Source organism: Chelonia mydas, chromosome 6, assembly GCF_015237465.2.
Source record: "Chelonia mydas isolate rCheMyd1 chromosome 6, rCheMyd1.pri.v2, whole genome shotgun sequence".
Lineage (NCBI taxonomy): Eukaryota > Metazoa > Chordata > Testudines > Cheloniidae > Chelonia > Chelonia mydas.
In genome coordinates, this window is record NC_051246.2 from 29,834,065 (window position 1) to 29,848,075 (window position 14,011).

A 14,011-nucleotide genomic window follows, 5' to 3' on the forward strand; every position below is an offset into this window, starting at 1 on the left:
ACGAAAATCCATTCCTGAGAGAAGAAAAAAATTCCGATAACTAAAGTGTTAAATGCTAAAACACTAAGGCCAATCCAAGACTACAGCAAGTGTATTTTGGATAGACACCAATTCACTTTTGAAATTCCAGAACAGTCATTTGCAACCTAGGAGAGGTCCTAGTGGATTACATAGCACAATGATGAAAGAAGAGGAGTCTCCCTGGACTTCTGGCACTGGCCTTACTTACGCTCCATCTCTGGCACTCGTGTGCATAATTCTGCAATTGTTGCAGTAAAAACAGTAACAATTGATTAAGCAATTGCAATAAAAATAGAGAGCTTGGGGGAAAAAAGTCAAACATATTGCAGTACAGCAAAGGCCCTTTGTTTTCAGTTTTTACTGAAAAATTCTTGGCTTTTTAAAAAAGCTATTATTCTGTTTTTACTGGATTTTCACATGAATTTTGGACCACCCCTGAAAACCCTGATTATGTTAAGCAAATCCAGTCCATTACGTTAGGTAGATGTCTTAGCTTATCGTTAACAAAATCTGTTAAAGTAACACAATGTAGTGGAAGATGTGGATATACGTGTACACACTATTAATGGACTATGCATGAAATAAACCACAGCATTGAACTGCTTTTACTTTCAGTACTCTTATTTTTCTTTATTTGTTGCTTTTTTCTGTCCTCCTGTCCCCCAGTATTAACGCTGATATTTACCCATTCTTAAATATTTGTAACAGACACTGAGAAATACCTGGGAAACTTTAAACAAAATAAAAACTGAAAACCAAGGATGTTGGGTACAGCTATGTTTTTATTTGTATTCCAAACTACACTCCCTAGTAAAAGGGTCTAAGCAAGGTAACATGGGCTTGCATTTATTGCCTTGCCCTGCAATACCACAGCTTAAATTTGATGCAAAATATTCTATACATTTCCCCAGGCCTTTTGGCTCATTAGGCGTGGTGTCCGCACTAACTCTAAATGGCCATTTGAGACAACTAATGAAATACAGCCACATATATTCAAAATCACTACCGCCCCCTCTGAAGATGCTCTAGGCATAGCTCATGGGTGCACTGCTCATATCAAGGAAGATTTGATGCTACAGCTCTCAAAGCCGATGCTACAGCTCTTAAAGCCTGGGGCTTTAAGTTTGGATGGGAGCGAGCGTGCAGCTCAAATAATCACTGTTTTTTTTTCAAAGGGGAATGAATGATTTAACAAAACAAAAACAAACACCAATGATCCTGAACAGCTCTCTAGCTCTATTCAACTCTTGGTCACAAAACACAGAAGGCAAGTCCTACTCATTCAACAGATCTGTAACCAGGCTAATCAGATATTTTATAGGAAGGTCATGCAATTAGAATACTAGCATCTTTTCACCTTTGAAGTCCTTCACAAACATCAACTAATATCAGTCACACAATCAAGATGACCCTAGGTCTTCTTCATGTTTTGCAATAGATGATAACAAATGGGATAACTGATGTTCTCTCAGTGCTCATCATTAACTCCAATGTAAAAATCTGCTTTAGCCCGAAGCTTATTGCTGTGCACTAAAGTTTCAGTCTGGGAGCACTTTTTCCCCCATCCACAAAATTGTGGACAGAGGATGGCTGGTCTGAATCCCTTTTCCTGATTTTATTTAGAACTCTTATTACCAAATGGCCATACAATACTCCAGACAGTGCATCATGAGGGGAATATGACACTTCTTGGGTGGTTAAAGTCATTCAGTTTCTGGCCTTGCTCCTCACACCTATTTGATTGATGCCTCTAACAGTGAGCCAACAATGTATTGTTATCTGATAACTGTATATTGTTTACAAAAAAAAATAAATCACATCTTGAACGACAGAGAAGACCCTGATTTCGTTCTGCTGTTGAATATTTGAAAGCCTATGTTTTCTGTTGACTGCCTCCCATTTTGCTATAACCTTTGGGCATCTGAAAACCTGATTTGTACCTACTAACCATTCTTTGGTGATCTAGAGATTCATAGATTCCAAGGCCAAAAGGACCATTATGATCATCTAGTCTGACCTCCTATATAACACAGGCCATAAAATTCCCCCCAAATAATTCCTTCTGAACTAGAGATGCTCTTTAAAAAAAAAGAACAAAAAAAACAATCTTGATTTAAAAATTGCCAGTGATGGAGAATCTACCACAACCTTTGGTAAATTGCTCTAATGGTTAATTGCCCTCACCGTTAAAAATTTACACTCTATTTCCAGTGTGAATTTATCTAGCTTCAAGACACAAAGACATGATTCCTCTGCAGGTGCAGAGTTTGGACTGAAGCTGGTTAAAATCCAGGCAATTTTAAACCATTGCCAAGTCTTAACCTCTAGCAATGTGCTGTTTTGAATGGTGCTCACATGGCACAGAAAATGTAACTTACACATTTTATTTCCTCTGACACCTCTGTACCAAACTGTGAAATCTATTTGGTCTTGCAACCTCCATCTTGAATTGTAAGCTTCATTGTGACCATTTCGTAGAGTAACTTCCAGTTTGGATTAGAGCAACCATTTTTTATTAGGGGCTTGGCACCTAGTTGAATGTCTATGACTGAGAAGCCATCAGAGAGCAATGTACGACCATCCAAGCCGACTATCTCAACTACCAGCCCGTCACCCTGGGATGGTGAACTCTCTTCAGATAAGCCTATCTGAAGGAAAGGGCTGGAATTTTGTAGCTGGAGCACATGGGCAAAACAGGGACAGACTGTATTTCAGAAGGGTTTGAGTGAGCAAGAGGCTATCCATTGCCACATAGCAGAACACAAGGAAGAGGGACTCTGCCTTGCCTGAAAGGCTGACCAGACCTCTGGCTCAAAGAAGAGGTAAATTCAGACTCGGGGGAAGGTGCATCTCAGGATTATGTTATTTGAAAAGATCTGCAACTCTCTGGTTCTTTCTTAAGAGTAAAAGTGGTTGTGGTTAAGAAATTCCTTGACTAAGCCTGTATTCCTTGTTTGCCTGCTACACTGTCCATGAAAGGGTTAATTGAGACTCTCAGAGTTCCCAAAATGAGGTGGAATTTTGAGGGCACATGTATAAGCAGCTGAGGCACTAGTTTTGGGGATTAAGGGAGACGGGCTGTGGAGCCCCACATCCCAAGGAAGGATGGCAGACACAGGGTCTACGTCTGGGAGTGTGTCTTAGAGTCCAGAGTTAGGAACAGTGACCTGGCTCTACCCAGACCCAGAGCCTTAGGATATGTCTACACTACGAAATTAGGTAGATTTTATAGAAGTCGATTTTATACAGTCGATTGCGTATGTCCACACTAAGTGGCTAGCATCAACTTATGGAGTGGTGCACTGTGGGTAGCTATCCCACAGTTCCTGGAGTCTCTGCCGCCCATTGGAATTCTGGGTTACGCTCCCAATGCCTGATGGGGCAAAAACATGGTCTCAGGTGGTTTTGGGTACATGTCATCAGTTGCCCCTCCCTCCGTGAAAGCAAAGGCAGACAATAGTTTCGTGCCTTTTTTCCCCGTGCAGACGCCATACCACGGCAAGCATTGAGCCCGCTCAACTCACCATCACCACAGCTGTTGTGTCCTGGGTGCTGCTGTCAGCAGACGGTGCGGTAGGACTGCTAACTGTCGTCATCCACCGCTTCCGCTACAACTCTGCTCTCCTGCAGATGCCATACCACAGCAAGTATGGAGGCCGCTCAGGTCACCATCACTGCTGCTGTTGTGAGCATTGTAAACACCTCACGCATTATCCTGGAGTCAGTGGCGGATTAGTGATTTTGCCTCCCCTAGGCCCTGAAATAATTGCCACTCCGCCCCCGGCCCCCCCGCCACAGCTCACCTCCGCTCCGACTCCGTCTCCTCCCTTGAGCGCGCTGCTGGGTCCTGCTTCTCCCCGCTACCTGCCAGTGCTTGTGCACAAAAGAGCTTCGTGGAGGGGAGAAGAGGGAGGAACGTGGCGCACTCAGGAGAGGAGGTGGGGCTGGGGCGGGGATTTGGGGAAGGGGACCAATAGGGGCAGGGTGGGGGTGGAGAAGGGTGGGGGTTGGGGCAGGGCCAAGGGTGGAGGGCGCAAACCAGCACCAGGGGAAGCAGCCTCTGGCTGCTATTATAAATTTGCCGTCCCTGGCCTTGGCCTTGTTGGCCTAGGCGTTAATACACCGCTGCCTGGAGTATATGCAGAACTGGGCTAAGAGACACCAGCACGAGGAGGATTTTGATGAGGACATGGACACAGACATTCCTGAAAGCACGGGCTGTGGACATCATGGCGGCAGTGGGGCTGGTTGATACAGTGGAACGCCGATTCTGGGCCTGGCAAACAAGCACAGACTGGTGGGACCGCATAGTGTTGCGAGTATGGGATTATTCACAGTGGCTGCGAAACTTTTGCATGTGTAAGGCCACTTTCCTGGAACTCTGTGAGTTGCTTTCCCCCGCCCTGAAACGCAGGAATACCAAGATGAGAGCTGCCCTGACAGCTGAGAAGTGAGTGGCAATAGCCCTGTGGAAGCTTGCAACACCTGACTGCTACCTGTCAGATGGGAATCAATTTGGAGTAGGCAAGTCTACTGTGTGGGGGCTGCTGTGATGCAAGTAGCCAATACAATCATTGACATTCTGTTATCAAGAGTAGTGACTCTGGGAAATGTGCAGGTCATAGTGCATGGCTTTGCCGCAATGGGGTTCCCTAACTGTGGTAGGGTGATAGATGGAATGCATATCCCCATCTTGGCACCGGACCACCTTGCCAGCCAGTACATAAACGCAAGGGGTACTTCTCAATGGTGCTGCAAGCACTGGTGGATCACAAGGGACGTTTCACTGACATCAGCATGGGATGGCTGGGAAAAGTGCATGACGCTCGCATATTTAGGAACTCCGGGCTGTTAGAGCAGCTGCAAGAAGGGACTTACTTACCAGAACACAAAAATTACTGTTGGGGATGTTGAAATGCCAATAGTTATCCTTGGGGACACAGCCTACCCCTTGTCCCATGGCTCATGAGGCCATACACAGGCAGCCTGGACAGTATTAAGGAGCAGTTCTATTATAGGCTGAGCAAGTGTAGAATGGTGGTAGAATGTGCCTTTGGACGTTTAAAAGCTCGCTGGCACTGTTTGCCGACTAGGTCAGATCTCAGCACAACCAACATTCCCATTGTTATTGCTGCTTGCTGTGTGCTCCATAATATCTGTGAGATTAAGGGGGAGACATTTATGGTGGGGTGGGAGGTTGAGGCAAATCGCCTGGCATCCAATTTTGAGCAACCAGACACCAAGGCAATTAGAAGAGCGCAGCTAGGCGCGCTGCACATCAGAGAGGCTTTGAAAAACAGTTTCATGACTGGCCAGGCTACGGTGTGACTGTTGTGTATGTTTCTCCTTGATGCAAACCCACCCCCCTTGGTTGATTTTAATTCTCTGTAACCAAACCATCTTCCTTCCCCCCTTCGAAATAAAGTAACTATTGTTTTGAAACCATGCATTCTTTCTTTATTTATTAAAAAAAAAAGTGAGATAAATGACAAGGTAACCCGGGTGGGGTGGGGTGGGGGAGGAGGGAAGGACAAGGCCACATTGCTTTTTGTATCCACACTACAAAATCAAACTGTTTGAATGACAGCCTTCTGTTGCTTGGGCCATCCTCTGGAGTGGAGTGGCTGGGTGCCTGGAGCCTCCCCCGCCCGCGTTCTTGGGCTTCTGGGTGAGGCGGATATGGAATTTGGGGAGGAAGTCAGGCGGTTATACAATGGATGCAGTGGGGGTCTATGCTCCTGTTGGGTTTCCTGCAGCTCCACCAGACGCTTCATCAACCCCGCGTACCCTCTTCACGCTCACTTAATGCTTTCCTGGCGTCTAACACTGAATGCCTCCATGCATTAAGCTGTACCCTATCAGTGTGGGAGGACTGCATGAGCTCAGAAAACATGTCATCGCGAGTGCGTTTTTTTGACCTTCTAATCTGTGATAACCTCAGGGACAGAGATGATAGCGGGAGCATAGAAACATTTGCACCTTCGGGGGAGATTAAAAGGGAGAGTAAAATTTAAGATGATACATTTCTGAGAACAAAAGGGATACTCTTTCACAGTGAATAAGCAATTCACAGCAGACAGCACATGTGCTTTAGGTACAAGGTAGCATTTTGCCTTTTATATTGAGCACCTGCCATTATGGTGACAAAACACACGGCTGGGCAACAGAATTCGGTTTCCAGGAAGCCATGGTAAGGCAGAGTGTACGTGGGGTTGGCTTCTTACACATAAGATGTGGGAATGGTTTCAAACTGCAGTGCCATCCTTTCCCATAGTAAGCAATGGGTTGGGTTTCACATATAAAAGGAGGGGCTGTGGGTTTTGGGTGGATGTGCAACACTCACCTTCCCCCACCCCACCGCATGGCTATTATCTGGGATGATCCCTTCACTCCATCACCTGCCGTGTGGCTATTCTCTGGGATGATCCCTTTTAGCCAAGAGCAAACAGCCCAGCATGAATGGGGTCCTTTTACTGTTCCCTTACAAAAATTCCCCTATTTCAACCAGGTGACCAAGAATGATATCACTCAACTGAGGCTAACACAGATAGATATAGACCAAATGTTGCTTGAATGTGACCAAAACCCAGGACCATTCGGTGCCATGCTTTGTGCTGCAATGATTCCAGAATACTTGCTACTGGCTTGCCGTGGTAAAGTGTCCTACTGTGGAGGACGAAATAAGGCAGCCCTCCCCAGAAATCTTCTGCAAAGGCTTTCAGAGTACCTTCAGGAGAGCTTCATGGAGATGTCCCTGGAGGATTCCCGCTCCATCCCCAAACATGTGAACAGACTTTTCCAGTAGCTGTACTGCCCGTGAATGCATCCCAATTCTTCAGGGCAAATCAAACATTAAACACTATTGCTTTTAAACCCTGTACTGTAGTTACAAATGTGCACTCACCAGAGCTGCCTTCTCCAGCTTCAGGGTTGGGGATCCCGCCTTCGGAGGATATTGGGTCCAGGGTGATGAAAAGGTCCTGGCTGCCGGGGAGAACGGATTCACCACTTGCCTGCTGCGCATTCTCCTCCTCCACAAAATCCTCCTCCCTGTTGCTTGAGACTCCCCCCTTGCAGGTGTCCACAGACAGTGGTGGGGTATTGGTAGGGTACCCCCCTAGAATGCCATGCAGCTGATCACAGAAGCGGCATGTATGGGGGTCTGACCCGGAGCGCCCGTTTGCCTCCTTTGTCTTTTGGTAGGCCTGCCTGAGCTCCTTAACTTTCACGCAGCAATGCTGTGTCCCTGTTGTAGCCTCTCTCCATCATGCCCTGTGAGATTTTGGCAAATATATTGGCATTTCTTCTTTTTGCTCGGAGTTCTGCCTGCACAGATGCTTCTCTCCATACAGCAATCAGATCCAGTGTCCCCGTTTTGGTCCATGCTGCAGCTCGTTTGCGATTCTGGGGGGACTGCATGGTTACCTGTGCTGCTGAGCTCGCCACACTGACCAAACAGGAAATGAAATTTGAAAGTTCCTGGGGCTTTTCCTGTGTACCTGGCTAGTGCATTGGAATTCAAAGTGCTGTCCAGAGCGGTCGCATTGGAGCACTCTGGGATAGCTCCCGGAGACCAATACTGTCGATTTGCGTCCCCACTACTCCAAACTCGACCCAGAAAGGCTGATTTTAGCGCTACTCCCCTCACCGGGGAGGAGTACAGAAGTCGATTTTAAGAGCCCTTTAAGTTGACAGAACAGGGTTGGTTGTGTGGATGCATCCATTTTAAAATCAACCTACATGGCTAAATTCGACCTAACCCCGTAGCGTAGACCAGGGCTCAGAGACATGAAGGATCCAGCGGTTGGATCCACTTACAACAGTCCGTACAGAAAGGGGGATTGGGCCATGTTATGACAACTTCTATCAATACACTAAAGCCACTCACAAGAAGAAATCTTCACTGTGTAGCTTATTTACATAATGGCTAGTCTCCAGAATAAAATTCCTTTACTGGAAATGTCAAGAGAAAGTCCCTATATTTGTAGACATTGAGCCTTGTGGGCTGTTTTGACCTTCCAGAGGTCTCCAAATACAACCGTATGTGACAAAACAAGGTAGTCAACAGATTGCTACTGGACTTTATGGAATATGAAATTTACTGTGGATTAGTGGCAAAAATGTATTCTGAAATTGTAAGAGGAAAAATAGGACACCAAGCTGCTGATTGTGATATAGATGAATGTCTGGACTGTTCGCTAAACCTATCATGTAACTCAATACTCTAGAAAATAGGAATTCCTCATGAATTACCATTAACATTACCAAATGTTCTCACTAGTTATTAGCATGAGAGGATGTGTTGAGAAGGACGTGATCAAGGCTGCATGGAGACTGATTCATGATCCATGAACACACTGTAAACGTATACTAACATTATGCAATGGGAAAGAGGCTATCTGGGTCTATTCATATCCCTAGCTCATTTTGCTCTCCCCAAGTGCCAACCTTCTTGACTGGCTTTTATCTGTAGTTGTCCAATGCATTAAACAAAAACTGTTTGTATGCAAGTGTCTCCTAAACCCCCTTATGGCCTGGTCTTTTCTTACTTTCAGTTCATACCCCTTTATATTTTAATCTGTCACCATTTGACCACTGTCCTGTAGCTTACAATGACTTAAGCACAATCCTCGCCCCTTTTTAAACTCAATCCATATTGAAATAAACATTTCTCTACTGTACAAGGCACAAGTCCCTACTTTGTCTGCCCATTTTATTCAGGACTCTCTCCAGGCAACCGTTCCCCTCCTCTGTGACACTGACTGTACCAGTTTCATGTCATCTGCCAATGTGAATGCAGTGTTGTGTATTACATTTTCCAAATTATCAATACAGAGTATGGATCTTAACAGCGATGCCTTTGGCTATTTATATATCTCCTTCTCAATCCATATCCATTTATCACTGTTCACTGACTTCAGCTGCCAAGCCAATATTTTATCCAATAGAAATTTCCACAATCAGTACCCTACTCATTAATGTTTCATGCTAACATCTTTTGGTGTGATATTGCATCAAAAGCCTTCACGAAGGCCAACAACACACAGGTTATGCCCGTAGCTTCACCTCTGTCAACTCTCATTGACCCCTCCTTGTAGAAGTTGATGAAATTTGTTAGGCATGACTTCCCTTCTCCAAATCTGTGCTGACTGCCCTTCATTATTCTTGTAGCCGTACAAGAGCATTCTCATCTTTCATCCTTAATCACTGTTTCTAGACTCTCTGAATGGAGATGTCATATTTCAGGTCTCTGGGTTCTTGCTTCTTCCCTTTTTTAGAGGTAAGAGATCACATTAGTTTTTCTCCAGGTCATATGCACCTGTTACAAGTGAAGAGGCAAAAATCTCAGGTACTAGCTGTGATTCCACCTGAATGCTGTAGATCTGCTTCCTAAGGGTCCTTACTTAGCTTTGAACTTAAAGATATGCTACAATAACCCACTACTTTAATCCCTTGGTTATCACAAATTCATAAAAATTCATTTGGCAGAAAGCTTAGAAAGGATTCTAAACACTGAAAACCCGTCAGGGAGGGGGATTCTGGCCCTTTTATCCCTCTGGCATACAATATATCAGAGCATATTGTGGGTGTGCCAGAGGAATAGGGCACAACTGGAGCAGTGCTTTAGTCTAGAGATTCCCAACTTCTCGGAGGCCACAACTAGATGGTGTAGGTTAGAGCAGCCCTGAGTCTGCTCTAACACAAGTATCCCACAGCAGCCCTAGGGATAAGGGGAACATAAAGATGGCATGCAGCCATCACCCTTTGCCATCTTGGACCTAAAATTGTAGTCGGATGTGGAAAAGCTTTTTCCAGTTTGAAGTCTTTTTAGAAGAATACTAAAATGCTAAGAGGTAGTGCTCTGTTAAACACCAATTTTCCTTTAAAAACAAGCACACACCACAGAGACCACACTGCTCGCATTGCACATCTTCAAATTAAGTTAATGGAATGGCAAGTAACATTGATCTCTAAGGACATAGCAGCTTTTAAGGCTTGGATAGATAGTAACTGAAGTCATTCCATTGCCTCAAAAGCCTGAGGAATAGTTCTGTTTGTTTCTCTATCAGATGGGCTGACTGAGATTTGAAATTCAGATATGCTTGCCAAAAAATATAAATAAGCTTTAAAAAAGGGTGTGTGTATTATAATCAACATACCTGTTTCTACATAGGAGATATTTAGAGTGAGGTGGCATTCTGTATTTCTTTCCACAAATAAGATGAGTGGTAAAATTCAGGGGTGGGGGGGAAGAGGGAAGGGAAAAGGGAGGAATAACCATATTCAAATTAAAACCTGCACTCTTTTGGCTTTCCACCTAATTTCACTGCAGTGAACATTCACTTCTCCCCATCAAAAATGCCTTTCCCCCCCACCATGAATAACTCCCTTTGCCCAATGGAAGAGAGGGCAGCAGGCACAGACCCAAAGGGAAAACAAAAGAAATAAACCAGATCTCTGGAATGCCTTCTCTTAGATTTGCTGGTGCGCTTAACCATGTTCTAAGTGCACTACCAGAAATGCATTCAGCAGCCCCAGTGTTTCATTTGACACCTATCGGGCTGGGAGAAACTTAACTGAAACAAACCTTTAGCCAAAGGACTGTTGATCTGAAGCCCACTGAAATAAATGAAAAGGCATCCATTTACTTAAGTAGATTTAAAATCAGGCCCAAGGTGCATGGATGGCCACTTAGGTGCCCCTTTGGGGCAGGCAGAAAATGTCTACAAGGAGCAGCAGGGGTTAATTTGATATGGCCAAGAATTACAGTACTTTGAAGGTCAACTGGAATGAAAACATGTTTTTAATCTTCTTATCTACTTACGAACCACTGCTTTTCTGTAGTCATTACAGAGTTAGAGAGATTTTCACATAGCAAGCTGGCATGTTTATCATACATTGACCTACATACACCTCCCTTAGTTTCGTGGATTCTAGAAGAAAGGCAGATGTGGATCCACTGGCGACTATTTGTGCTGATCGCATTTCTATCCCTGCAACAGTAACTTAGGGGGAAGGATGGGTGGAAAGACCTCTCCTCACCAACACATTTTCTTCTTTGGGCCCCTGCCTAAAGGAGGATCCAGGTGGATGCCCTACATATTCCCCCGTCTTATTTCAAGGACTATCTACAGAAAGAATGAATGAGTGTGAGACCAAGTTTTCTGGACTCAGGAAATTGAGCATTTGGGGCATAGCCCCATGAAAACAACACATGCTTCCTTCTCAAAGCTCCAGTGAAAGTGGCAAATATCTTGAAATTTCTCATCTTAGGCAGGGGATAATCCCTTCCTGATCCCAAATTTGGTGTTCACCTCCCTTCCATCTTCTACATGTCTGTTGACTCCGCACTTTTCCTCCATCTGCAAGAGTGTATCTTGTTCCCAGACACACGGCCAATCAGTCCAGAAAGGTGGCCATTGAGTGATCCACCATCACCCAGCAGTATGTGGAGCATGTTTGTGACCCACCTGAGCTCTGGTGGCCCTTGGTGTGAAACCCTCAGATTCACACCTGTGCCTGGATTTCCTAAACAACATAGTATCCATGTGCTTCCAGGTTGGCCAGCTGCGGTAGATTGTTCATGTAGGGTGGGATTTTCAAAGGTGAAAGTCAATGAGAGTTGAGTATTTAATTCCCTTAAGCATCTTTGAAAACCCTAAGCACAGTTCTCAGCAGCATCTAGATAGGAGGAAGTTGCACCTTCAGTCAAGTCACAATGTAGCGTACAAACCTTTTATAGGTTTGTAATTTTGCTGTAGTACATACATCTCCCCACCTTCTATTCGGGGAAGTAAAGATGACGCATCCACGATATCATGATACATAATGCTAGTAACTCAAATAAATCTGTATTTTGTCACTGTGTGTGTCGATACAGATGGATTTATATATAAGCAAATATTTTTAATTATATGACTTGGTACAAAATAAAATTTGGAAGACATATGCCTAGAAGAATAAATGCACACATGAATTAGAGTTCGAGCTGGATCCCTCACTGAATCAGTCATGTGAAATCTATTTTGCTTCCTTTAAATGTTGGAGAGGCAATTATTTATATTACAGTAGAACCTATAAAGCCCAGACGGTGTAAAGTGCATAACACAACAGGGCACCAAAACACACAATAAAAGAGTGCCTCTGCTCTAGAAAGCTTACAACCTACATAGACAAGAATAGGAAAAAAAGTATTATCCCCATTTTAACAGAGGCACAGAGAGTAAATGACTTGCCCGAAGTCACATGGAGAGTCTATGGCAGAACCAGGAATTGAACGCACGTCCCATCCCCTGCTCTGCCGAGTCCAAACCAAGCGTCTAAGCCATAAAACCGTAGCCACATAAATCCTTCCCCCTATGCATTCCCAACCTTTATTTTCCTAAATAGGAAAGAGACACCAGAGAAGGCACTCTTGAGCTCCCAGGATCAAACTCTTATTTTGGATTCATGACGAACATTCATATCTGTGGAAAAGAAGTGGAGAGAGAGGAGAGGCAGACCAGAACTCACCATCTGATTCCGAGGCTGCTCTGAAGATCAAGTAGCTGCTGGGAAGAGGCTGAGTGATGGAACCAACATTCTCTCCCTTTGGGCCCTAGAGTCACACAAACAAGAAAAAGGTAAGGCAAAAAGGAGGCTGGAACAGTTCTGTGAATTTTTCCCTTTCATGGGCCAAGTGTATTTGTGAGGGGGAAGAAGAGGAACAGATGGAGTAATTTAGAGAGATCCATTAGTAACCAGGATATTCCAGCCACTGCTCCAAAGTAGTAATAAGACGTTGACTCAAGTCTGGCTCAGCCCAAAGACCGATTTATTGTCAGTACCACTAGCAATGTAGAAGTATACCCCCAGAACTGAAGAGTTTTGCTCCTTAAGTTTGTGAACAAGCCTACAGAGAAATGGAAAAGAAAAAACATGCAATTACTGCGTCTCTCACACAAGACTTTTCAGCACAGCGCTCGCTGCTGAGTCCATCTGCAGTATTGCAACACCAGTGGCAAAAAGCCTCAGCTTTCCTCCATCGCTGGAAGAACAGCAGGTGGCACTCACACCTCAGATGGTGGCATCAGTCTTTCCAGCAGGCTGGTGCCACGAAAGCCAGTTTGCTCTTAAATTATTCAGTTAGTCCTGCTAATGCCTGTAAATCACCGTGTGTTGTCCCTTCCTGCTGTTGGCTTCCGAGTGCCTTGCATCTCTCTTTCTGCCAGCGTTAGAGGTGGATAAGCTTGGAAGTCAGCAGATGGGGATTGGAGTGGCCCAGTGCAGGCTCCTAACCTGGATCCTTCACTGGCTTCATGTGGCTGACTGAGGGATAAATTCTGGGGCATTTCAGTGGCAGCTTTTCTGAAAGGCCACAACTGAAAGAAGGAAGAAAAAGAGAAGGATATGGTACTTTGAAAGGTGAGCTAGGAGAGGGCATGAAGGCTTCACTGTAACTAGGCGTTCTGTAGTGCAATCTCTTTCCCTTTGCCCCATATCTCTCTCTAGAAACACCTACCTCATGGGTTCTAAGCAGAGAATTACTTCAAGGACACAGAGGAGGGTGGTTGTTTTTTTGTTTGTTTTTTTTACTGTGCAGTCTGCAGCTAGGGGGCAGACACTGACCCTCCTTGGGAAGGAGCATAAAAAATTCTCACAAAGGCAGACTCCAGCTAAGGTTTCCTTGGTACAAAGGAAAGAGTACATTCGCTATTACACCCCTTCAGGGGAGTGTGGCATTCTCTCATCCGTGATGTACATTTAAAGGCAACAGCTATGCCTGATTGATGCACAGGTGTGCAAGGGGTTGGGTTGGAGGCTACCTCTGCCCTCCACCTATATGCAGCAGGACACAACCTGGCTATGGACAAGGGGGAGCCTCTCGCCTCCTGGTTTTCTATTTCCAAAGTGACACCCTTAGTCCTCTGTTCCCTCCCTTTCCCACCAATGCACTGCAGGATAAATCACATTGCAAAGAAACAACATAAGCAGAATTTCCTTTGAGAAC

At 44.8% G+C, this 14,011-nt stretch overlaps 1 protein-coding gene across 14 annotated transcripts in view; it reads right to left on the reverse strand.

Annotated features, from left to right (window-relative positions):
- Positions 1–14,011, reverse strand: part of OSBPL5 (oxysterol binding protein like 5) — a 219,860-nt gene that overhangs the window by 40,669 nt on the left and 165,180 nt on the right. For all 14 annotated transcript variants that reach the window (XM_043548818.1, XM_043548817.1, XM_043548816.1 and 11 more), the window contains one exon: positions 12,535–12,619. In XM_043548818.1, the coding sequence (XP_043404753.1) occupies positions 12,535–12,619 (85 nt within the window). The remainder of the gene's footprint in view (positions 1–12,534; positions 12,620–14,011) is intronic.